Genomic DNA, 25,740 nt, shown 5'->3' on the forward strand with positions numbered 1-25,740 from the left:
TGTAATCAATAAACTAGACAGATCCTTAAAATACATGTTATCCTGATATACATTGTTATCTTTAAACTAATAAATGAATTTTAAAAAAAATGTAAAAAGCTCAGGAAAAAATACATTATACATAATATGATAGCACCAATATATCACCATAGACTTAATCACAGCATAAAAATAAATATAACATCAGTCTATTTCTACAGATCTGATCAACAAAATTATACAGTGATATCAAACATAGAAATTTTAAAAAAAAAAGTGGCTGATTCATTCTTCTAGCATGATTTTTGAAATTCCTTTTCAGAGGTCTTTATAGTAATTCCAACATTTGATAAAGGATAGGCATCTTAAAAGATAGCAAACCTCAAAACTGTTAGAAGTTTGTGTTTTTGTGGTTTACAATAAATAAAAATAAACATAACATCAGTCTATTTCTACAAATCAGATAAACTTGATTTTAATCAAAGATGAAAATTAAGAAAAAAAGTTAGTGACTCAATTTGGAGATTTTGATATATTTTAAAACTGTAAATTTTTATCAATTTCTTGTTATTTTGTTTAACATACATCAATTCTTATTATGAATCAACCTCAACCGTTTTTCAAAGTCCATAAAATATATTGCAATAGGAGAGATAACTTTGAAAATCTTAATTTTAACCTCAATCCCTTAACCTTTCAATCATCTCTACTAATGTACACTGTTTGAGCACACAAGGCTAAACTATAAATTTAGATTGCTTCCCCTCCACATGGTTTGGTTTAAAAAAAAAATTGTACTGAATTACTGGAATGGAGGATAAAATTAAGATTTTCAAAGTTATCTCCCCTATTGCAATATATTTTCTAAAGAAAAAAAAGTATTTCCTGTCTGCCTGGTCTACTCTAAAGTATAAAAGGTTGGGGAGGGGGGGGGGGGGGGGAGGGGAAATACAATTTTTCAATTCAAGCCTGATAACAGAATTATTAACCATATACAATTCTAAAGAAATATAGATATTTTTAAAATGAGTAGACTATTACAAAAAAAGCTTAAAACAATTGGCTAAATATCAATCTTTAAAAACGCTTTTAACCAATCACAGCACTGTTTTGTATGATTTCAAATATATATAACCCAGAATGCTTTAATTATCATACAGCAGTATCCTTCACTTCCTGTTCTAGTTTCACCCCAGCAGATTCACCACTATTGAATTCAGAGTCCTTTCTTAAATCTGGATCAGATGTAAATATTTTATTAATGGGCGTAGTATCTTGCAGCATGGCTTCTGCAGAGGAACATTTCCTTAATTTCTTCATTTTTAAAGGATTTGGTTCAAATGCTGCGAGTAGTTCATGAAAACTGTGAGGTCTTTCTTGTTCCTCACTGTCCTCACGTTTTTTTCTCCGAATGACACAATCCGTTTTATTAAAACGTTCTACATTTGATGGATTTCCTTCCTCAGCTTCTATAACTATTTTATCTTCGTCAACTTTGTCTGGACTGGTGGCAGACTGTTTACGTTTTGGATGCTTCGGAGGTTTTGATCCATGTGTTGATTGCACATTATCATCAGATGTTGTTGAAGTTACATAAAAGTCATCTATTTTATCATCAACATTGTCAAACTTAATATACGACGACCGATTCTTTGTTTTCGTTCCATGTTTTTGTTTACTATGTTTACCTTTACTTTTAAATTTATCATTGTCACTTGTAGATTTTGTCATCTTCTCACAACCAATGTAGCGTAAGTCAGGGGCACTTGTTGAGTGATCCAGTTTAGACTTCTCTCTTCGCTCATCTTCACTAGAACTAAAGAACTCCATGAGTAGAGCTATTCCTTTTGTTATTGTCTTTCTACGAGCTCTTCTCGACTCTGCTGAGCTCTCACTTGATTCTGAACCTTCTCTCGATTGTCTATCCTTAGACTGAAAGTTTTTACGAAGGACCGCTACAGGAGGAGACGAAGGTTCAAGTGTCTGTGTTTCTACTGTACGTTGAATCATACACGCTGGCATTGACTTCCTGTGTTGGAGATTGACATTACGTTTAGCTTTACGTACAATATGACTATCAGACACGTCCTCTGACTCACTGCCACTTGTCTTAATTACTTTTATCTCCCTTTGTGGACTTACTAACTTAATATTTGCTGTACTACTAACAACTTTTGGCTCAGAATTTGATGTTGTTTTCACTTTCTGCTTAAATCCAGAAGCAGGTTTTGATTTCTGAGCAAAATCTTTAGCAGTCTTAGGTTTTACTGTTACAGGCCCATGATAATTTGATACAGTGTTTGTTTGTGTATTTCTAAATTTTGTTTTTTGTTGGTTGTTTTCATTCTTTTTATTTTTCACACCAACTAACGCTGAAAAAGAGCCTGAACTAACAGTAAACACTTCCGACTTTTGAACATCACGACATGTGTTTGGCTTGGCAGCCATTTTAGCATCTTTCAATTTACTCTCAAACTTTTGACTGATGTTTTTATCAGCCGTGTTATCAGAATTTTTACGAAATTCATCAAGAAAGGACTCAATAGTGGTTTCAATCTCTGCTGCATGCTGGGAAGGTTTAGATGGCGTCTCATCTTTCGAAACCTCGTCTAACAATGTCTGAAATGACTTTGTGATGTCATCAAATTCTCTCTGCGTTTGATGATCAATCTGTGCTGCAGAGTCTTCTTGAAAATGTCCAAAACCAGAATCTGATTTATTTCTACGCATCTGTGCAGGGGGTATATGTTGTCCGTGGGAGGGTAAAGTCTGACTGTGACTCATAGAGTCCATTGTTGGTTCAGATAGTTTTGGATCATCTAGATGTAGACCATAATATATCCTGTCAAGTTCAGTCAATGCCTCATTTAACTTGGCCCTTTGTCGGTCTTGTTCTTCCTTGGTATGGATATTAGGGGGAGTTTTTATAGGTTCTGTTGGCGCAAATTTCCTGAGTGCAGATAAAATGGAATCCAATCTATTTTCGTCCGCGTCCACAATTTTACATTTAATCTGCGACAATTTATCTTCCACATCACGAGCCAAGTTTTGTAAATCTTCTATTGATTGGTTGAACTGTTTTTCAGTTTCAGCAAAACTTGACGCAACAGATTTCTGACTTCGAGTATCATCCGTTTCTGATTGTTGGTCAAATGCCAACCCCGTGTTCATAAGCCTCTCTTTCAATACTGATGGATCTAGCTGATAATTTCCGTTTATTATATAAGGAAATTGTGTTATGTCTGGATTAATTGGAATTTGTTGATTATTTTGATAAAACATCATATTTTGATTTGATTGGTTAATATTTTGATTAAATTGATTTGATTGGTTAATATTTTGATTCTGTTGATTTGATGACGGATAAATGTTTTGCCCTTTCCAATTTGGATGTGATGTGTTCTGAGTAAATGGTATCTGATGCACCTGGCTTGGGTGCATCTGATTTGGTATCTGGGAACTAGTGTGCATTTGATTTGGTATCTGTGAACTTGGTTGCATCTGATTTGGTATCTGTGAACTTGAGTGCACCTGATTTAACCCTTGTTGACCTTTGTTAGGCTGACTTTTCATTTGAGAATGAGCCACTTGTTGATAAGTTGGATAAATCCACTGGACATTTTGTTGAGGATTGTTTGTCTGCTTTTGTTGCTGAGTGGCCATTAGATTTCTCTGTTGATCAAAATATTTCTGACTGACATTCTGACCAGCATTTGTTTGGATATTATTTTGCTTCATTTTTTCAATTGGAATATTTCTAACGATATTTTTTGGCACATTCGGCGATTGGATGGAGGAAGAAGAAGCAGAGGTGTCCACGGCCTGATTTCTCTGTGGTGCTGGTGTTTTCTTTTGTAAAGAAGATCGTATATCATCAAGCACCTCGTCTAGAGCCTCAATGCTACTTTTAGCAGCCACTGCCAATTTGAGTGGTTGAATCGTTGGAGTATGAAAGACTTTTGGTTTCGGTTGAATGGTTGTAGAAGATGTTTGAACAGGTCGAGTAGAAGTTACAATCGTTGGAGCATAAGATGTGCATGAGCGGGTTTGACTAACAGGTGGAGACAACTCTTGTGATCTGTCAGGGGGAGAGAACTCTTGTACAGGAAACTGGAAAGCTTGACTATTTCTTACAACATATGTTTCTGTACCTTCTACATTCTGAGCAGCGATCAGATCATCAAAGCTTGTCATTTGCTCTATCTGTTTCCAGAACGGATCTTCATGGAACGGTATAGTTTGTAATGTTCTAGCTTTAACACGTTCTATACTAACTGGTCCCTGACCACTCTCGAGCTTAGGCGACCAGACATCAGAGTTTGTACCAGTTTGTGATGAACTGTGTATATTTGTCCTTGGTAACGATTGAGATTTCTGTATTTTTATAGAGGATACTTTTTCGACCTGAACAGGATTTTGTATCTCTATATTTGGAGCAGTATTTCCCATAAATTTGTACTGTCGTCTCTGTCGTAAGGGTGTAGATATGAGCGGAGTTGTATTCTCTGTAATGTCAGTGCTCTCATTACCACTAGCGTCAGAATTAAACTTTCTACGGAGATCCCTCACAGATTCACTTTTAATTTCCTGTAACTCTGACAACTCCTCCTCAAACCTTGACAGACGAGATTGTTTCACTTCTTCCACCTCCATGTTTTTTGGAGTCGGTGGCCAAACTTTTGTTGTATTCTCTTCAATAACATCACCTTGACCTTTGTCTCCATCTGACTCTTTTGAACTTGACCTTCTGATCACTTTTGCTCTTTTTTGAATATTTACCGGTTCATAAGTTGTCCTCATATTTTCTTGTTCTATTTTTGGTTGTTGGACAACCCTAAACAAACGATGAGCATTAGTTTCTGCAGACTGTACTTTAGGTTCCATTTGTACAGGGGCTGTAGCCGTCTGTCTCTGTGGCTGTGGTTGATGAGCCACAGATTTTGTAACTGTAACAGATATTGAAGATACAACATTAGGGGGTGCTTTCGGCATCCACGAATCAGGTATGCCTCCTTCTGATTCCATAATGGTTGTCAAGGGAACAGGTGATTTAGATTCAGTTGATGTTGGAGGAGTGCTTTTCTTTTTCATAAATTTTTCCCATTTTTTAATTCGGTCTGTCACTTCAATATCATAGTCCACATCTGAAAACATTCCCCCCTCTACAGCTGATGCTGAGAGACTCATTATATTAGGAATTTGATTTGACTGCGGAAACTTTTGTGGTGGATAGTAATTGGGGTTCTGTTCAGGGAAATAGTTGGGTGTTCTGAATGTATTAGCATAATTCATCCCAGATTCTCCCCAATTTAACTGACTATCAGATTTCGACATATCATTTGAAAGTTCGGCTGTTGATCTTCTTGGAAGATAAGGACTATGAGAAGCAGATTGGAATTTTCTTTCAACTTTCGGTACACTATTTTGGAATATATATTCCTGACTTGGCGGTAAGGTGTAAGTAGTCGGCGGAGTACTAGATTCTGACGTACTATATGATAACCTATCGTACTGACTTGACTGTATGCTATGAGTATCAGACTGTTGTTCTTTAGATGAAGGTATTTGTAGTCGTAATTTGACTTCATTTTGAAAAGCACTTTCTCGTGGTGCCTTTGTACTGTCTAAAGAAGTTGATCTTCTTTTTTCAACCTTGTTATATATATCACTTTGTTGTGTTGGAAACATTCGCGGTTGACTAGCAGAAATCTTTTTCAATTTCCCACTTTCCATTTCACTTTCTAGATATTGAATGTTTGACTCGATCAACTCATCGAGTGAATCATCACTATGAGATTTACGTTTAGTTCTCCCTTTCTCAATCAACTTTTTTACAGGAATTTCTTGATATGGCTTAGAATCATTATAACTAGATTTCACATGACTATTGTTATCCTGGTTTCCATAGTAACCACTTTGTTGTAAATTATTATTTTTGAAATTCCATGTGAATTCACCATTAGGTCCTTGGTTTGGTTTCCCTTGATAATAAGTCATTGGCTGCGGCTTTCCTTGGTAGTAATTCACATCGGTCGGCTGTGGATTATAATTAGAGAAGTTTGATTCCTGTTTCGGTATTTTTCTATATGGTCCTTGTCCTTGACCCACTTTATTTGAAGTCTGAATGTTGATATTTTGGTTACTATGGTGATCCTGAGTGAATCTAGTGTCAGCTGAATGTTTGTTTACATTGCCTTGTATGAACTGGGATGAAAAACTGCCCTGACCTGGACCAATAGGTCGTAATGTTATTTGTTCTGACGTGGATGAAGATTCATTTTCTTTGTTTTGATGAATGTCGGCTGCTAGCCTTTCCTACAAAATAAAATGAATACTGAATAAAAGTGTCTATATACTAAAACATATTTGCATGGAACTTATTTTTGTAAATAAATCTACAATCCTGACACAAAGGATAAAACACCAATACTAAAGTTTTATGCATCTTAATTAGGAAAATATACACTTTGAAAGTAGTTTTAAAATTTACCATATTCAACAGTATGTTTGCACCATCAGATATTAAAAGAATAGAATATATTACAGTTCCAATAATATAGGGCCCTTGAGTTTTGGTTTTTAATTTTTCTTGTCTGAATTGTTTTACTGTAATAGATGTGCCTTGATTTGACTAGGTTAATTCCCCTTAATTTGGACAGATTAATTATTTAGTATTTAAATGTTTATTTTAAGTTTAATCTTATTTAAACACAGTTAGATAAAAGTAAGGATTGTTAATTTAACTGTTTTAGTATTTAACTTTCGATGTTTTTATAATGTTTTATGAATATTTATTTATTCAACTTTTCTTCAGTACCGTTTCAGTTAAAGTTACCCTGTTTAATGACAAGTTTAGAATATCATTTGATGTTCAGTCGGAGTCCGCCTTGCACAGGCCTCCAAATACTCGCCGGACTGTATCAGTTCACTTGAGTTTAAAGTTAGCCACCACTTCGGTGCAGTTCGCCAGAGTTAGTCACCCCTTTATGGTGCAAATTTCACTACTTTAAAACACATCGCGAAGCAGTTTACTTTACTTTTAAGACTAACTCTGGGAACACCTCATTTTCATTTTACCTTTGAAATTACCCTATTTTTTTAACTTCAGTTTAGAAAGTTTTCTGACTCCTGTTTATATCTGACTTTGTTTAATACATGCAATTATTGTACATTTGTGAATAAAATATAGTTTCGTTTGATTCATTGTCTGTTGTTCAGCCATAATCTGATATCAGGTATCCCAATGGTCGAATAGGGGCGAAGTACTGGCCGCTACACGTCCCGGAAGGTGTCGTCACCGACCCCCTCCGTTACAAATGGTGCCGTGACCAGGATATCTGATCCCTAAGGTTTTGGTTTGGACATTATTTGATTATAATTTCTTTTGATATTCAAATTATTTAAATTTTTGATTTTCAAAATGATAAAGTTTGAACAGAAACCTTGTACTTTTGACGGTGTTAGTGCTAATGTACAAGATTATTTTATTCAATTTGAAGCAGTTAGTTTTTGGAATAACTGGAATTTTTCTGAAATGGCTCTTCAGTTAGTAATAAATTTAAGAGAAGAAGCACGAACTATTTTACGTCTTCTTACTCCTGTTCAGTTGCAAAGCTACAGTTTTCTGAAAAGGTTGTTAATGCAACGTTTTAATCCTAAGGAAAGGATACTTTTTTATAAATTTCAACTGAAAAATTGTACAATTTTGCCAGATGAATCTGTGTTTGATTTTGGACATAGATTAAAACTTTTATGCCATCGTGCATATCCAGATAATTTCCATAGTATGGAACCTTATGGTATGGACATTTTCATTGACAAATTAGAGAAGGAAATGGGAGAGTTTGTTCGTTTTAAACATCCTGCAACTTTTGATGATGCTATATTTTTGGCTACAGAGTTTGAGTCTTTTAAGTTGACAGTTGAACCTGTTGAATGTGAAATTAAGGAAAGTGAAGAAAGTTTAGATTTTAGTTGTTTGAAGTCTGGTTTTGATCAAATTGTCAAAGTTCTTAAGAAGCTTGTTTATAGGAAGTTAAAGGTTAAAAAATGTTTTAATTGTTTGGTAGTTGGACATATCAGAGCTTATTGTCCCAATAAAGTTTGTAAAAGTGTCAATTCGGTTCATGTTGTTGAACCAGAAAAACCAGTTTCTATTTCAGTTAATACATGTAATAAGAATGTAAAAAAATCATGCAAAGTTGTCAAAAGAGTTCAAAGTTTATTTCCATCTGATTTGCATAGTTCTTTATCTGATTATTTGATTTCTAGCATGGATGATTTTTCTTGTTGGAAGGATAAGCCAGTTAAAGTTTTCATATAATATGTTTTATTTGTTATAATTTGTATATATTTAGTCTTTTACTTATTTTGTCAGTTTATATAATTGTTTAGTAGGTATGGTTTCAAAGTTTTTGGATTTGTTGTTTTTCTTGGTCACGTTAATGAGCCGGTTTTGTTATCGAAACCACCCTCAAAAACGTTGTTTGATTAGATTGTGTTTTCTTTAGATGTTGGTTTGTTTAGATTGTAGCTTAGTTTCTTGTTGGAATAGTTTTATTTATGAGTTTGCTCATTTATTTGGATTTTTAACCTCTCTGAACAAGTTTTATTGTTTTAAATTTGTTTCATTGGGTTATGGTATTCCTTTTGTGACTTTTACAGTCATGGCAGAAATCTATTGAGTGGCAGTTAATTTATGTGCGAAGACAACCAGCTGATATAGTAAGCCGTTCTTGTATCGAGAACACCTTTCTTACTTTTGGTACAACGTTTGATCATCTTGAACCCGGAATCACATGTTAAACGTGATTCTGTGAGATCAACAATTGGTGGACTATACCTGGTACAACTTGAACCATGCAGATTAGCCGTATTTACATTCCGTTTCCGTTTGAAGGACTATTTGTGGAATGCTGTACATATGCTGTGTCCATTAACCGTTGGATATATATGCTATGGATTATTGTACTTTATAAACTGTGTTTACCGCCTATTCCTGGACGTTTATACCGTGTGGATCTTTCCCGATGGTTTGGCCGTGTGTTAGTTTGACATTTTTGTGACATTAATTGACATTTTGTTTGCATTGTTTTATATTGTTTATTGTTTTCAACACATCTATTTTAAATATTTTTTTCCCAAATATTAATTTCTTTAATATTTGTCCTAAGGGGGGAGGAATGTAATAGATGTGCCTTGATTTGACTAGGTTAATTCCCCTTAATTTGGACAGATTAATTATTTAGTATTTAAATGTTTATTTTAAGTTTAATCTTATTTAAACACAGTTAGATAAAAGTAAGGATTGTTAATTTAACTGTTTTAGTATTTAACTTTCGATGTTTTTATAATGTTTTATGAATATTTATTTATTCAACTTTTCTTCAGTACCGTTTCAGTTAAAGTTACCCTGTTTAATGACAAGTTTAGAATATCATTTGATATTCAGTCGGAGTCGGCCTTGCACAGGCCTCCAAATACTCGCCGGACTGTATCAGTTCACTTGAGTTTAAAGTTAGCCACCACTTCGGTGCAGTTCGCCAGAGTTAGTCACCCCTTTATGGTGCAAATTTCACTACTTTAAAACACAACGCGAAGCAGTTTACTTTACTTTTAAGACTAACTCTGGGAACACCTCATTTTCATTTTACCTTTGAAATTACCCTATTTTTTTAACTTCAGTTTAGAAAGTTTTCTGACTCCTGTTTATATCCGACTTTGTTTAATACATGCAATTATTGTACATTTGTGAATAAAATATAGTTTCGTTTGATTCATTGTCTGTTGTTCAGCCATAATCTGATATCAGGTATCCCAATGGTCGAATAGGGGCGAAGTACTGGCCGCTACACGTCCCGGAAGGTGTCGTCACCGACCCCCTCCGTTACATTACATTTGTCATTTGGGGGCCTTCAACAGCTGACTATAAGTGGTATGGGTTTGCTTATTGTTGAAAGATGTATGCTGACCTATAGTTATTAATTTCTGTCATTTGTTCTCTTTTGACAAGTTGTCTCATTGGCAATCATATCACATCTTCTTTTTTATATTTTACTTTTACAGATGTCTACTCTGTTTCTTTGTTTTGATTGGTTGCTGTCTCATTTTATCTACATCTCCATTTGTTCATATTGTATGTTAGAATTTGCATATCATTTATTTAGTTATCAATTCAGTTTTCAGATTTTTTTGTAAAATTTACAGATGGTTAAAATCATATTTGTGGTGCAGCAGAATTTTGAAAAGAGCAGAATTCAAATATATAAAATACTGGTGATAGCTTGGTATCTTTTATATAAGGGAAATTATATTTCTGCTGTTTTTAAGAGTTTAAAAAAACCTGCAGTTATCTCCCTTACAACAATACTTTAAACTCTCCTAAGTGTCAGTAAGACAGCTAAAAATAAACCTCAGAAGTAAAAAGTGAAATCGTAATTAAGTGGTTGTTGTTGGTTGCTGTTTATCAATTTACTTTTAAGTTTAAATCAGATTGTTGTCTTTGTTGTCTGAATTGTGAGGCTTGTTTAGGGGGGGTATCAATATCCCATATCCCATTAAGTTTTTATCCCAATATCCCGTATCCCTATAATGTTTACCCCTAATATCCCAATAAATATTTTTTACAAATATCCCATATCCCTAAAACTATTTTGAAATATCCCAAAAAATCATTATAAATTCATTCCCAAGCCCATTTTTTCCCTCATCATCACAATGTCAACAATTTTGACTGGGAAAACAAACTGTGTTAAAGGAAATTTACAGTGCATACTTCCAGTGTTAAATAAGAATATATATGTTCAAAAGATGAAGTGTTCCATCGTAGAACCTTGTATAACAATCTCTTTTTATGTGATCTTAAACGATAAATTTAGTGTAAGGGGTCTAATTTCAGACTTTTTTTTTAATTGTTCAAACCGTGATGCATATGACTGTAAAATTTCATTTTGATAGCATTATGCTTTCATTGATAAGAAACTTCATCCTACACGTTAACCTATGTTGGAAAGAACAGAAGGACTCAATCCTGTCTCTTGTCCGAGATTGCTCTGACATCCAACGGCTGTTTTGCCAGACAAGCTGAGACTGTGGGACGTCAGAGCACGTCCATATCAAACAAAAAGTGAATATTTAGCATGCAAGTTCAATAACTCAAAATTTAACACAGGAAAGCTTTCTGCTAATGTACCTACATTACACTTTAACTGTTGCAATATTTTTACAGCAGGCAAAATTTGCACAGCCCTTGTTTTGCAAAGAAACAACACAACATTTGACTCTGTGATCTTGAAATTTATGAATTACATAGATCCCAATATTTTTGTTACTTTTTTTTAATTTCCTTCCTCACAACACCAGTAATAGAAAGAAAATATATTAATTTACATTGATTATTTAGTAATTATTCGTTATTAACATAGTTTATACGGCGAAATATCTACTTTTTGATATGGGACGTGCTCTGACGTCCCTCGGCCCCAGCTTGTCTGGCAAAACAGAGCAATCTGTGAAACGTGAAGACCTCTGAAGATCCTCGTCACGTAAAAAACAAGAGGTAAAACACTAGAAAATATTCTGTAATCATATAAAGCATCAAAACAAATAAAAACATTGACAACAATAAGGCTTAACTCATCAGATGGACACATCTAACAAAAATCTATGATTATTTCAAGAAAATTATCAATGCATATGAGCATATAATATAAAAAAAAAAAAAAAGATGTGGTATGATTGCCAATTGCCAAGAGACCATGTGACACAGAAATTATCAACTATAGGTCACCGTACGACCTTCAACAATGAACAAAGCTCATACCGCATAGTTAGCTATAAAAGGTCATGAAATGACAAATGTAGAACAATTCAAACGAGAAAACAAACGGCCTAATTTATGTATAAAAAAATGAACAAAAAACAAATATGTAACGCAGCAACAAACGACAACCACTGAATTAAAGACTCCTGACTTTGGACAGGCACATACATACAGAATGTGGCGAGGTTAAACATGTTAGCGGAATCCCAACCCTCCCCTTAACCTGGGACAGTGGTGAAACAGTACAACATAAGAACAAACTATACAAATCATTTGAAAAAGGCTTAACTCATCAGATGGATACAAATAGAAATACATCTAACAAAAACAGAGAGTGGACGTGACCGAGTACTTGTACATCCCATAAAAAAAGACACTCAGTACAGATCTGAGAGTACTCGCAGTTACTGACAGCTAGTTCAAAGCCAATTACAACTAATAAAAAGTAATGCATCTGAGACTAAATTATCAATCATTACACATCCAGCATCCAATGGCACGGTAAACAACATCTCCGTAAAAATGAGAATGTGCTATCCCGTTGGAAATAAGTTTTCTACAGGTAGAACCAAACTTCAAAACCAAATCTAGAATTTAGTAAAGATTTTAAGTGATTTGTGGTAACGAAATCCACGACTTAATAATTTACCAGTACATTTTTGTAATACATATATTTCGTTCATTAAAATCCAAAACGTTACAACAAACACGGGCAAAGCGGAGGAGTTGTGATATACAAACACCGTAAGATAGTGCCAAAGGAACATCACCATCTAAAAAAGGAAAATTAACAATAAGGAACGAGGTATGGAAAGCAAAACAAATACTTTTAAAATTATCAGTACACATGAGCATATAAATATCGAAAATAGATCAATACTTTTCGCTTGGGTTTGGATGACTTTTAAATAAAACGACCATAAACTCAATTAAAATCAACAAAGCACTAAAATGACCTTTAATATTAAACTTCTTTGGGCAATTTTATCAAGGACTATCAAGTGAGATGTAAATATTTCTGTACTTGACTTTCAAATTCCACATATTTTTTTTTCATGTTAAAAGTTCAATATCCTTATAAATGCATCAATATCCCATATCCCATTTACTTTTAGGACAAATATCCCATATCCCTAAAATTAAAATGGCAAATATCCCGTATCCCAATATACCCTATACAAGCCTCAATTGTATCACATTGTGTCAAATATGAGTCTTTTACAGCTTAATATAAATATGAGTTATAATCGTTACTGAAGGCTTATACAATGATCTAAATGTATTTAGTTATTTAAATCTATGTCATTTAGTCTCTGGTGAAGAGTTGTCTCATATACAATTTTAAACATCTTCATATTTTTACATATCTATTTTACCATTAGTGACTTTAGTTTTATGATGTTGTTAGATTGCTGTCTCATTAACACATACCCCACATCTTACTAAACTCATGATATAGATTCCATTTAACCTTCTTATGTATAAAGTCCTACTCACCAAATGAATTTTTTGTAAATCAAATTCATCCAGTCTCTCCGGCAGTTTTGATGATAATTTAGCTCCTTGTAATGCTCGCTGACGTAATCTGGAAATCCTGAATTCTGGGGAATTTAGTTCTTCATCTGAGGTCACCATTAGGTCAACCCGTTTATTCCTCATTTCTTCCAATCTTTTAAATTTATCCTTTTGTGAGCCCCGATCAACATTTTCCTTATTTCCCTGAAGGTCAAGGTAATTTGGTCTTCCATGATACCCGTTTTCTAAATTATTTCCGAGTGATTTTCTTTTTTCCTTTTTCCCAGCCTGTTTAACCATATTAGGATTTCTTATCCATTTTTTCTGAAGCGTTTCTTCCGAATCACTTGAACTTGTTTTAATGTCTGGGAAACCCCCTTCATCAGATTGAGGCTCATTATACAATGAATGCCTGCTCTGCTGATCAACTGGTTCCTTGCTATAACTTCCACTCCTTCCCTTTGAACTGTTCCCATCTTTTTTGTTACTAGAGTTACGTCCCTTTGATCTACCCTCACTCCTAGACCTCCTTTTAGCGTCCTGCGTCACCTGGTTTTTATTGTCGTTGCGACCCACCCTCTGAGGTCGTCTGTCTGCCATGATGACATCATCAGGAGTGTCTGTTCCTGTAATATTTACAGACTCGTTTAAAGATGGCTCAGAACGGTGGATATCTGAAAAATCAGAAACAAAGTAGACATTATATATTGATTCATATGTTGCTGTATATCATATTTGTTTTTCATTCATACATTTTGTACATAAATCCATCTGTTAGTTTCTCATTGACTTGTTTTAGATTTGTCATTTCAGGGTCTTTTATAGTTGATTATGCGGTTAGGGTTTTACTAATTGTTGAAGGTTGTATGGTGACCTATAGTTACTAATTTCTGTGTCATTTGATGTCTTGTGACGAGATGTCTAATTGGCAATCATACCACATCTTCTTTTTTTCTTCATATAAACTGGTACCAATACTTATCTTCATTGAAATTAATCCTGACTAATTGTTCAGACAAATGTTAGTGCATTGTATAATGCAATCAGTGTTTATAAGAGACAATGGGCTTTTGCTCATTGTTGAAGGCCATACAGTGACCTGTAGTTAAGTTGTTTACTCTAATAGGTCAATATTATAATTTTCATAATGATACTTTTTTCTTTTGTACTTTTGATTTGTTCTTTTGTGTGCTTAGTACAGCTCTGACATGAAATTCTCATGTTCCAAAAGCATTCAATGACTAATGTTTTTAGACATATAGCAATGATATAAAAACTAATTCTCATTTTTTCTTGGCATGGTTGTCTTATCTAAATCATCATTAATCAACCTTAATATTCCTTTCAACAGGTTTCCTTTATCTGATATGTGAAAACAGTAAACAACACTTTATATTTGTCACCTATTGTCAATGTAGTTTGTGAAGGCATAATGTATTTTATGGAGGGTCAGTTCACACCAAAAGTTCACTCTAACACGCCACTACATAAAATACATTATGCCAGTTTGTGTACAGATATTTACAAATGTAATGCACCCTATAATGTGTCATATACTGGCAATGTTAACAGTGTATGAACAGGTAAAAAGAAGAAAATAGATCTCTCAATCATCAAAGTTGTCTGATTACATGTAGATGGACAAGTTACATAGATCTTGATAATGTTTTATAGAGAATGCAGCAAGAATCCACACTGAGATTGCAAATCTATCTACATGATAAAAACAAAACATCTTAGAATAGTTCTGTACTTGGCAGGATACAGACTGATAATTTTGGCATACAATCTAATTCTACTTGTTCAACTCATACTTTGAAAATCAAAATTATATTTTAAAGCAAAACTCTTGACGTAAGAAGATGTGAGGATGGTTTTGACAACAAATTTGTTGAAACAACCTTCGTTGCCTACCCATGACGTCTTTCACAGTCATTATGGATAAACTGTTTACACAGAGATATGTCTTGTCTCTTTGTAATTTTGATAGTAAAATGCAAATGTTGAAATTAAAATAGCAAAAATAGCAATACTTCAACTGACAACATGAACATTGTGCAAAATATGTGTGCACTGTTGCATGTTTGTTTATTCTACATTGGCTAGAGGTATAGGGGAACTGTTGACATCTCAAAAAACATGTTTAACCCTGCATCATTTTTTGCGCCTGTCTCAAGTTATGAGTCTCTGGTGTTTTTTAGTCTTGTATGTTTATTTAATTTTGGTTCATTTATATGTTTCTGAGTTTAGTGTGATGTCCATTTATGATGAACTAGTACATATAGGACACATGTTTGTTTCAGAGCCAGCTGAAGTCCTCCACCAGTAATGTGTTGAAGACCGTGTCCATTTATATGCTGAACTAGTACACTTGTTTGTTTCGGTGCCAGCTGAAGTCTGCATCCAGGTATGTGTTGAAGACCAATTGGTGGCTGTTTTCAGATCTTTGACACTTTCCTATTTCCGTCCGCAATTTTAGTTTACAATTTTGAACAATATCTATGTAATATAACATATGAACTCTAAAGCTATTTAAACATGTATCTAAATAGATATAAGGCCAACTAAAATTAATTAGTAGATTTTCATCCAAATTTTTGAAAAAAATGGGGCGGGTGGGAGGATTTTATTTTTTTATTTTTATTTCTAAATTTGAAACAGGAAGTTTGGAAGGAAACACAATTTTTAACGGTTACCAGAAACAGAGATGAACAAATCCGGAAATCGAAAATTTTTCAAAATAACAAAAATCGGGGCGGGACGATTTCAGAGGGGCGGGCGGGGATGAAAATCTACCAATTAATTTTAATTGGCCTAAGGTGAATCTGACCTGCTACTGTTTCTAGTTGAGACGATTCTATAGAGGGTGTAGGTGTTGGCGGTGGCTGTGCTTTGTTTGTCTGTGTTTGTTGTTGGTTTATGGACTCTGTATTTGATGCTAGGCTAGATTTAGATCCCCTTATCTGCTGTCCTGATGTCTTGTTACCATGGTGATGTTTAGAGCCTAGACTTTTCAGTTTCTCATCAGCACTCTGAAAAAGAAATAAAGCCTTTAATTTAGTTTAACATATCATTAGTGACCACCAATTGTCTGAAACTGAAAAAGTTATTATTAATGACCACCGATAGTCTGAGACTTAAAATGTTAACTGACCAGACAAATATTATAATGATGTCAAAATATATTTGTTACGTCTGACAGATTTTCCGAACATAATATCACTATCTAAATTTCGCAATAATTATAACATACATTGCTAAACAGCACATTGACCCAGCCTAAGGCAGGGGATGGCACACTGACAAAGACTACATTTCAGGATGCCACAATTATCCAGCCTAAGGCAGTGGATGGCACACTGACAAAGACTACATTTCAGGATGCTACAATTACCCAGCCTAAGGCAGTGGATGGCACACTGACAAAGACTACATTTCAGGAGGCCACTATTACACAGCCTAAGGTGCTACAAGCACATTAACCAAGCCTATGGCACTAGATGGCACATTGACATTCTGATAATGGAGTATATCTATGCAGTTTTTTTTCTGAAATCGCAATACTTAAACTTGTATTTTGGTACCTTCCATTAATAAGTGCATGCTTTGCATATATATATAGGTAACGGTTATGTATTTTATGAAAGGTCATATTAAACAGTACAGGCCATGGGGTGGGGAACTATTATAAACTTCTATAAAATTACCTCCAATAAGGGTTGTGAGTTTTATAACCTCCTGCAGTACCTACTTAAACACTACACAGAACAAGTTCTGTAGTAACATATATACTAAACATAACACTCTGTTTCCTGCATGGTTTTTTATTTCAACAAGTAATTAACACCTGAAATTGTAGTTTTCACATGAAACAAGGAAGTAAAAAACACCACAGATGTGCATGTAATTCATTAATTGGTTAAATAGAAGATCCTCTTCAAAAATGTATTAAAGTTTTCACAATCTTTTTAAAACTGTTTTGCTGTTGTGTTGTGTACTCATTTGACAAAATGAAAATCTTGTTCTAAAACTTTAAAACTAAGACAATATAAAAAAGAAGATGTGGTATGATTGCCAATGAGTCAACTATCAACAAAAGATCAAAATGACACAGAAATTAACAACTATAGGTCACCGTACGACCTTCAACAATGAGCAAAGCCCATACTGCAAAGTCAGCTATAAACATAAAAAAATGAAATACAATGTACGTCATGTATTTAAAAACTAGAGGCTCTAAAGAGCCTGTGTCGCTCACCTTGGTCTATGTGAATATTAAACAATGGACACAAATGGATTCATGACAAAATTGTGTTTTGGTGATGGTGATGTGTTTGTAGATCTTACTTTACTAAACATTGTTGCTGCTTACAATTATCTCTATCTATAACAGTACTTTCTGTGGAAAATGTTATTGAAAATCTTCAAATTTTAAGAAAATTGTTAAAAATTGACTATGAAGGGCAATAACTCCTTAGGGAGTCAATTGATTATTTTGGTCATACTGACTTATTTTTAGTTCTTACTTTGCTGTACATTATTGCTGTTTACAGTTTATCTCTATCTATAATAATATTCAAGATAATAACAAAAAAACAGCAAAATTTCCTCAAAATTACCAATTCAGGGGCAGCAACCTAACAACCGATTATCCGATTCATCTGAAAATTCCAGGGCAGATAGATCGTGACCTGATCAACAATTTTACTTCCTGTCAGATTTGCTCTTAATGCTTTGGTTTTTGAGTTATAAGCCAAAAACTGCATTTTACCCCATGTTCTATTTTTAGCCATGGCGGCCATCTTGGTTTGTTGGTCGAGTTACTTGACACATTTTTTTAACTAGATACCCCAATGATGATTATGGCTACGTTTGGTTAAATTTGGCCAAGTAGTTTCAGAGGAGAAGATTTTTCTAAAAGATTACTAAGATTTACGAAAAATGGTTAAAAATTGACTATAAAGGGCAATAACTCCTAAAGTGGTCAACTGACCATTTTGGTCATGTTGACTTATTTGTACATCTTACTTTGCTGAACATTATTGCTGTTTAAAGTGTATCTCTATCTATAATAATATTCAAGATAATAACCAAAAACAGCAAAATTTCCTTAAAATTACAATTTCAGGGGCAGCAACCCAACAACGGAATGTCCGATTCATCTGAAAATTTCAGGGCAGATAGATCTTGACCTGATGAACAATATAACCCCATGTCAGATTTGCTCTAAATGCTTTGGTTTTTGAGTTATAAGCCAAAAACTGCATTTTACCCCTATGTTCTATTTTTAGCCATGGCGGCCATCTTGGTTGGTTGGCCGGGTCACCGGACACATTTTTTAAACTAGATACCCCAATGATGATTATGGCCAAGTTTGGTTAAATTTGGCCCAGTAGTTTCAGAGGAGAAGATTTTTGTAAAAGTTAACGACGCCGGACGACAGACGACGGACGCCGGACGCCGGACGCCAAGTGATGAGAAAAGCTCACTTGGCCCTTCGGGCCAGGTGAGCTAAAAAGTATCTTGTTTGTGATTATTTAAACTTAAAGACTGTTTTTTCTACCACAACCCCCCTTTTCCCCCTCATTTTCTCAAATATTTTAAAAAAGAAAACTATTAATTTAAAGATATAAACACTGTGCATAAAGTATTTATATTGATTGTTGTAATCTTAACTTACCACATTTATATGTGCAGATACAAAGACAGACAGACAGAAATTACTGTAGATGGCTGACTAGTCACCAGCTCATGATTAATTAGGAACAGAGGGATTACAGAAGTTAATTAAGAGAGGCAATTAAAAGATACTAAGAGGCTAGAGGGACATTCAAAGTCATAAAATGAAAATAAACTGACAAAGCCATGGCTAAAAAATAAAAAGACAAACTGACAAATAATAGTACCTTAAACACAACATAGAAAACTAGACTAAGCATCACCAAAACTGGGGGTGATCATAGGTGTTCCGAAAAGGGAAGCAGATCCTGCTTCACATGAAGCACCTATTGTGGTGTTCATGTTCTACAGGCGGATCCAGGGGGAGGCCCTTTTGTGGGAAAAATTTGGTTGATTATATAGGGAATCACTGCATGAAGCATAACTTATGAAGGGATGATTTCAACAAGTTAATTAATTCTCTTTACTATAAATAACCTCATGCAAATGGTTTCCCTAAAATTTACAAAGGGATAAGTTCAATAATTTAATTCCTTCTCTTCTCATGCAATTTTCTTTATATAGATATAGGAAGATGTGGTGTGAGTACCAAAATAAAGACAACTCTCCATCCAAATAACAATTTATAAAAGTAAACCATTATAGATCAATGTAAGGCCTTCAACACGGAGCCTTAGCTCACACCAAACAACAAGCTATAAAGGGCCCCAAAATTACTAGTGTAAAACCATTCAAACTGGAAAACCAACGGTCTAATATATCTGTAATTCTATAAAATGCATCACCTGTCAGTATTACAAATTCTGTATGAATCACAGGAGATTTTCAGGCTGCCTTCCAAGTACAAAAGTAAACAGGTATTTATCTAAACTTCTATCAGTTGAAATAAATATTTTCTGAGTAAGAATCTTGATAAACCAAAAGCATGTATCGTTTTGGAACCAGGACGAGATTGAGGATGGTTTTTTAAAGTGTATAAGGCATGTGCAAATTATGAAGGCTTAGAATCTGATGTACAGTAGTTGTCGTTTGTTTATGTAATATATACCTGTTTCTCGTTTCTCGTTTTGTTTATATAGATTAGACCGTTGGTTTTCCCGTTTGAATGGTTTTACACTAGTAATTTTTGGGCCCTTTATAGCTTGTTGTTCGGTGTGAGCCAAAGCTCCGTGTTGAAGGCCGTACTTTAACCTATAATGGTTTACTTTTTAAATTGTTATTTGTATGGAGAGTTGTCTCATTGGCACTCACACCACATCTTCCTATATCTATGTGCAAATTATGAAGGCTTAGAAGAGGAACCAAGCAACAATGGGGCTGGGATCTACCAGTATAATACATGTTCTTCCTTCTATAAAGTAATCTTGTCTATGCTAGTAATATTAGCCACCATAGTTTTCAAATTTTCATTTTAGGGCAAATTGCACAAAAAAAATCAAATACGATAAATATAAAAAAGAAGATATGGTTTAATTGACAATGAGACAATTCTCCACAAGACCAAATGACACAGAATAAACAACTATAGGTCACCATAGGGCCTACAAAATGAGCAAAGCTTGAAATGCGCAGCTATATAGACACAAACCACTAACTACCCCCTTCCTTAAAAAAAAAATAATCCCCAATAACAAAATTAATGTGAAAACAGTTTATTTAGCATAAATAAGGCCGTTAGTTTTCTCGTTTGAATTGTTTTACATTGTGTTATCCGGGCCTTTTATAGCTGACTATGCGGTATGGGCCTTGCTTATTGTTGAAGGCCGTACGGTGACCTATAGTTGTTAATGTTTTTGGTCTTTTGTGGATAGTTGTCTCATTGGCAATCATACCACATCTTTTTTTTTATATGTCAATAACAAATTCATATATATAATTTAAAAACTAACAAACTAACCTTAACTAATTTGTTAACTCCATATGTTCAATATAACACTCAGTTTTGGTTGTATGATTCCAGCAACTGATAATTAATATCGGATCATTTATGAATGTTCTTCACTGAGATATAATTTCATTTGATGTCTACCAGTTAATTGGATATTTAAATCTAGAATCTATTGGATATTTAATTCTAGAATCTTAACACAGGTTCTCTATTTAATATTTTTTCTAAAATTCCATAGATTCATGATACAGTTTAGCACATTCAGTTTGCACCAAAATAGTTACACAATACATAATTCCTGTGGACATTTTTTTCTTTCCAGCTCAAAAAGACAAGAACACCAGTTTTCACGGAAAATATCCCCACATACAAATCAAATAAATCAATCCTAAAGTAACTTTCTCAAAAAGACCAGAATACTTGTTTTTCAGGAAAATATTAATTCCCACATGCAAATCAAATAATTAATCCTGTAGTAAATTACCACTATCCCTTTACTTGTACAGTGTAAACAACCGACCTGTTTTCAAAGATATATTTTGCACTTTTTGTCTGATAACAAATAAACCTCCCATAGATCCAACAGATCAATTTCCCAGCCCTTATCAGTGCACTTTTACAGATTATCTTGGACTTGTTCAGCAGGTAGATATAATCTCTAAGCCAGGGAGAGATAGTCTCTAAGACAGTGAGAGATAATCTTTTAGACATGTGTTTTGTGCAATAAAGCATAAAATTTCCCCATGCCATGATTTCTGTTTCTCATTACAATTAATTAACATAGTAAAGTAAACATTGTCTGTCTGATCAAAATATATAGTCAATTAACCAAAAACACTGCTCCCAATACAAATTCTCTTAACCTAGAATATATTGTTAGTGTATACTAGTACTTTCAATATTATAGATTCAGATTCAATATTTTATTAAAGTAAGTCTCACCACTTGTATAACATTATACTTTCCAATATACATATAAAACATTGCATATAACATGAAATATCCTCAAAAACTGACAGAATTAATTATTTATAATTTAAATAATGCAATTTTTGAATTAGAACCATTATTTAATTACTCAGCTTTATCATGTTTTACCAAAAAATAAGTCAAATTAGTGAATGGATACGTAACCCTCTCTCTTATGTTATAATAGGCAAATCCAAGGGAGACCCCCGTTTTGTGGGAAAAAAGTTGTTGATTATATCGGGAAACACTGAAGCATGACTGTAGCAGGCCCCCTCTTGTCAGTCAATGGGCCACACCTTATAAAAAGTTCTTGGATCAGCCACTGGTTATTGGAAAAAGGAAGTACATCCTCGTCTGGAAAGGTAAGCAGATCCTGCTATGTAAGGGTAGGCAAATCCTTCTCTACAATGGTAAGCAGATCCTGGTCTGAAAGAGTAAGCAGATCCAGCTCTGAAAGGATTAGAAGATTCTGCTCTTATAGGGTTAGGAGATCCTGCTCCTGCTCATGAGGTTAAACAGATTTTGCTCTTAAAGGATAAACTGATCATGTTCTAAAAGGGTAAACAGATTCTGCTCTAAAAAGATAAACAGCTGATTCTGCTCTTAAAAGGTAAACAGATTCTGCTCTTAAAAGGTAAACAGATTCTGCTCTTAAAAGGTAAACAGATTCTGTTCTAAAAAGGTCAACAGATTCTGTTCTAATAAGATAAACAGATTCTGTTCTAAAAAGGTCAACAGATCCTGCTCTAAAATGGTAGGCAGATCTTGCTCTAAAAGGTAAAATACCCTTCTCTGAAAGGATAAGCGATTTGTTTTGAAAGGGTTACGTAAGAAGATCCTTCTCTAAAAAGATTAGTAGACCCTGTTCTAAAAAGGCAAGCAGTCCTGTTTTGAAAGGGTAAGCAGATCCTGCTCTGAAAGGGTGAGCAGATCCTGTTCTGAAAGGGTATAATATTTATAGTTGTAAAAATGTAGCAGTGCCCCTCATACGCCCTTCCATTATAATCATAATATACATGATATAATATCATTTACCTGATAAAAATTGTATTTAATATTTACTAAATTTATCTAATAAACATTATCAATGAGGAAAATCCTTTAATTCAATCACAACTGGACATATAGAAATGGCGTGTTCTCATCCTGTAGAGAAAGCTCAGGCTTTATAAAAAAGAAGATGTGGTATGATTGCCAACGAGACAACTATCCACAAAAGACCAAAATGACACAGACATTAACAACTGTAGGTCACCGTACGGCCTTCAACAATGAGCAAAGCCCATACCGCATAGTCAGCTATAATAGGCCCCGATAAGACAATGTAAAACAATTCAAACGAGAAAACTAACGGCCTTATTTATGTAAAAAATTAACGAAAAACAAATATGTAACACGTAAACAAACGACAACCACTGAATTACAGGCTCCTGACTTGGGACAGGCACATACATAAATAATGTGGCGGGGTTAAACATGTTAGCGGGATCCCAACCCTCCCCTAACCTGGGACAGTGGTATAACAGTACAACATAAGAACGAACTATAACCAGATGCTCTGCAGGGCGCAGCTTTATACGACCGCATAGGTTGAACCCTGAACGGTTGGGGCAAGTATGGACACAACATTCAAGCTGGAATTAGCTCTAAATTTGGATTGTGATTAAATAGTTGACACAGCATAGGTTTCTGACACAGAATGAATGTGGTCTAATGAACTTGAAATATTTTTTTTGCCTTTGAGCAATTCACTATGCTGTTCAATATTAATCCTCTCAAAAAAATGTTTGAAGAAATTTTCTTTTTATTTATGAAATCTGAAATGAGAAAAATTTAAACCCCCCCCCCCTTTTTTTTCACATCCCCGTTTCCCTTTTTCCAAAACTGATATCAATTCAAATTTCTAATGGAGTTTGCAACAATAACTGTACTCTTTTAAATACATCATAAAATATTAAAATGTAAAATAAAGTGCTTGTTATCACTGAATGGTTAAGATTGGTTGGTAGTAAAAGTGAATATACATTGTTTATTGTATAAAACAATAAAACCAGATGCTCCGCAGGGCGTAGCTTTATACGACCGCAGAGGTTGAACCCTGAACGGTTGGGGCAAGTATGGACACAACATTCAAGCTGGATTCAGCTCTAAATTTGAATTGTGATTAAATAGTTGACACAGAATAGGTTTCTGACACAGAATGAATGTGTTCTAATGAACTTAAAATTTTTGTTTTCTCTTAGAGCAATTCACTATGCTGTTGAATATTAATCCTCTCAAAAAAATGTTTGAAGAAATTTTCTTTTTTATTTATGAAATTTCAAATGAGAAAAATTGAACCCAATTTTTTTAATCACATCCCCCTTTCCCTTATTCCAAAACTAATCTCAATTAAAATTTCTAATGGAGTTTGCAACAATAACTACTCATTTAAATACATCATAAAATATTAAGATGTAAAAAAACTGCTTGTTATCACTAAATGGTAAAGATTATTTTAATTTATCAGTTCATAGTAAAAAGTGAATATACATTGTATATTGTATATAACAAAGATTTAAGTTGATTCTGGACAAAGAAAGATAACTCCAATTAAAAAAAAATCTTGCTATTGCACAATATTTTGCAATTAGATATTTCTTGCTTACTATTCTGGACAAAGAAAGATAACTCTAATTAAAAAAAAATTTGCTATTTCACAATATTGTGCAATAAGATATTTCTTGCCATTGCGCAATACTGTGCAATTGAAAAGACTTGCTATTGCACAATACTTAATATAATAATTTTAGATCCTGATTTGGACCAACTTGAAAACTGGGCCCATAATAAAAAAATCTAAGTACATTTTTGGATTCAGCAGATCAAAGAACCCCAAGATTTCAATTTTTGTTAAAATCAGACTAAGTTTAATTTTGGACCCTTTGAACTTTAGTGTAGACCAATTTGAAAACAGGACCAAAAATGAAGAATCTACATACACAGTTAGATTTGGTATATCAAAGAACCCCATTTATTCAATTTTTGATGAAATCAAACAAAGTTTAATTTTGGACCCCGATTTGGACCAACTTGAAAACTGGGCCAATAATCAAGAATCTAAGTACAATTTTAGATTCAGCATATCAAAGAACCTAACTGATTCATTTTTTGTCAAAATCAAACTAAGTTTTATTTTGGACCCTTTGGACCTTAATGTAGACCAATTTGAAAACGGGACCAAAAGTTAAGAATCTACATACACAGTCATGACAGTTAGATTCGGCATATCAAAGAACCCCAATTATTCAATTTTGATGAAATCAAACAAAGTTTAATTTTGGACCCTTTGGGCCCCTTATTCTGTTGGGACCAAAACTCCCAAAATCAATACCAACCTTCCTTTTATGGTCATAAACCTTGTGTTTAAATTTCATAGATTTCTATTTACTTAAACTAAAGTTATTGTGCGAAAACCAAGAATAATGCTTATTTGGGCCCTTTTTTGGCCCCTAATTCCTAAACTGTTGAAACCAAAACTCCCAAAATCAATCCCAACCGTTCTTTTGTGGTCATAAACCTTGTGTCAAAATTTCATAGATTTCTATTAACTTAAACTAAAGTTATAGTGCGAAAACCAAGAAAATGCTTATTTGGGCCCTTTTTGGCCCCTAATTCCTAAAATGTTGGGACCAAAACTCCCAAAATCAATACCAACCTTCCTTTTGTGGTCATAAACCTTGTGTTAAAATTTCATAGATTTCCATTCACTTTTACTAAAGTTAGAGTGCGAAAACTAAAAGTATTCGGACGACGCAGACGACGACGCCAACGTGATAGCAATATACGACGAAAAATTTTTCAAATTTTGCGGTCGTATAAAAAACTTCATCAGCAACATTTTATATTG

The 25,740-nt window shown here is 34.0% G+C and overlaps 1 protein-coding gene across 8 annotated transcripts in view; it reads right to left on the minus strand.

Annotated features, from left to right (window-relative positions):
- Positions 1-250: 250 nt before the first annotated feature.
- The window catches only part of LOC139503097 (titin homolog), a 73,439-nt gene continuing 47,949 nt past the window's right edge, over positions 251-25,740 (minus strand). For 3 of the 8 annotated variants that reach the window (XM_071292795.1, XM_071292793.1, XM_071292790.1), the window contains 3 exons: positions 16,146-16,347; positions 13,298-13,989; positions 923-6,294 (listed from right to left, as the gene is read on the minus strand). In XM_071292795.1, coding sequence (XP_071148896.1) covers positions 1,132-6,294; positions 13,298-13,915 — 5,781 coding nt within the window. In that variant the 5' untranslated portion in view covers positions 13,916-13,989; positions 16,146-16,347 and the 3' untranslated portion in view covers positions 923-1,131. Of the gene's footprint in view, positions 6,295-13,297; positions 13,990-16,145; positions 16,348-20,891; positions 21,406-25,740 lie in introns of those variants that run through there. The other 5 variants (XM_071292797.1, XM_071292791.1, XM_071292794.1 and 2 more) reach the window with 3 other exon arrangements.

This window comes from Mytilus edulis, chromosome 14 (genome assembly GCF_963676685.1).
Source record: "Mytilus edulis chromosome 14, xbMytEdul2.2, whole genome shotgun sequence".
Taxonomy (NCBI): Eukaryota; Metazoa; Mollusca; class Bivalvia; order Mytilida; family Mytilidae; genus Mytilus; species Mytilus edulis.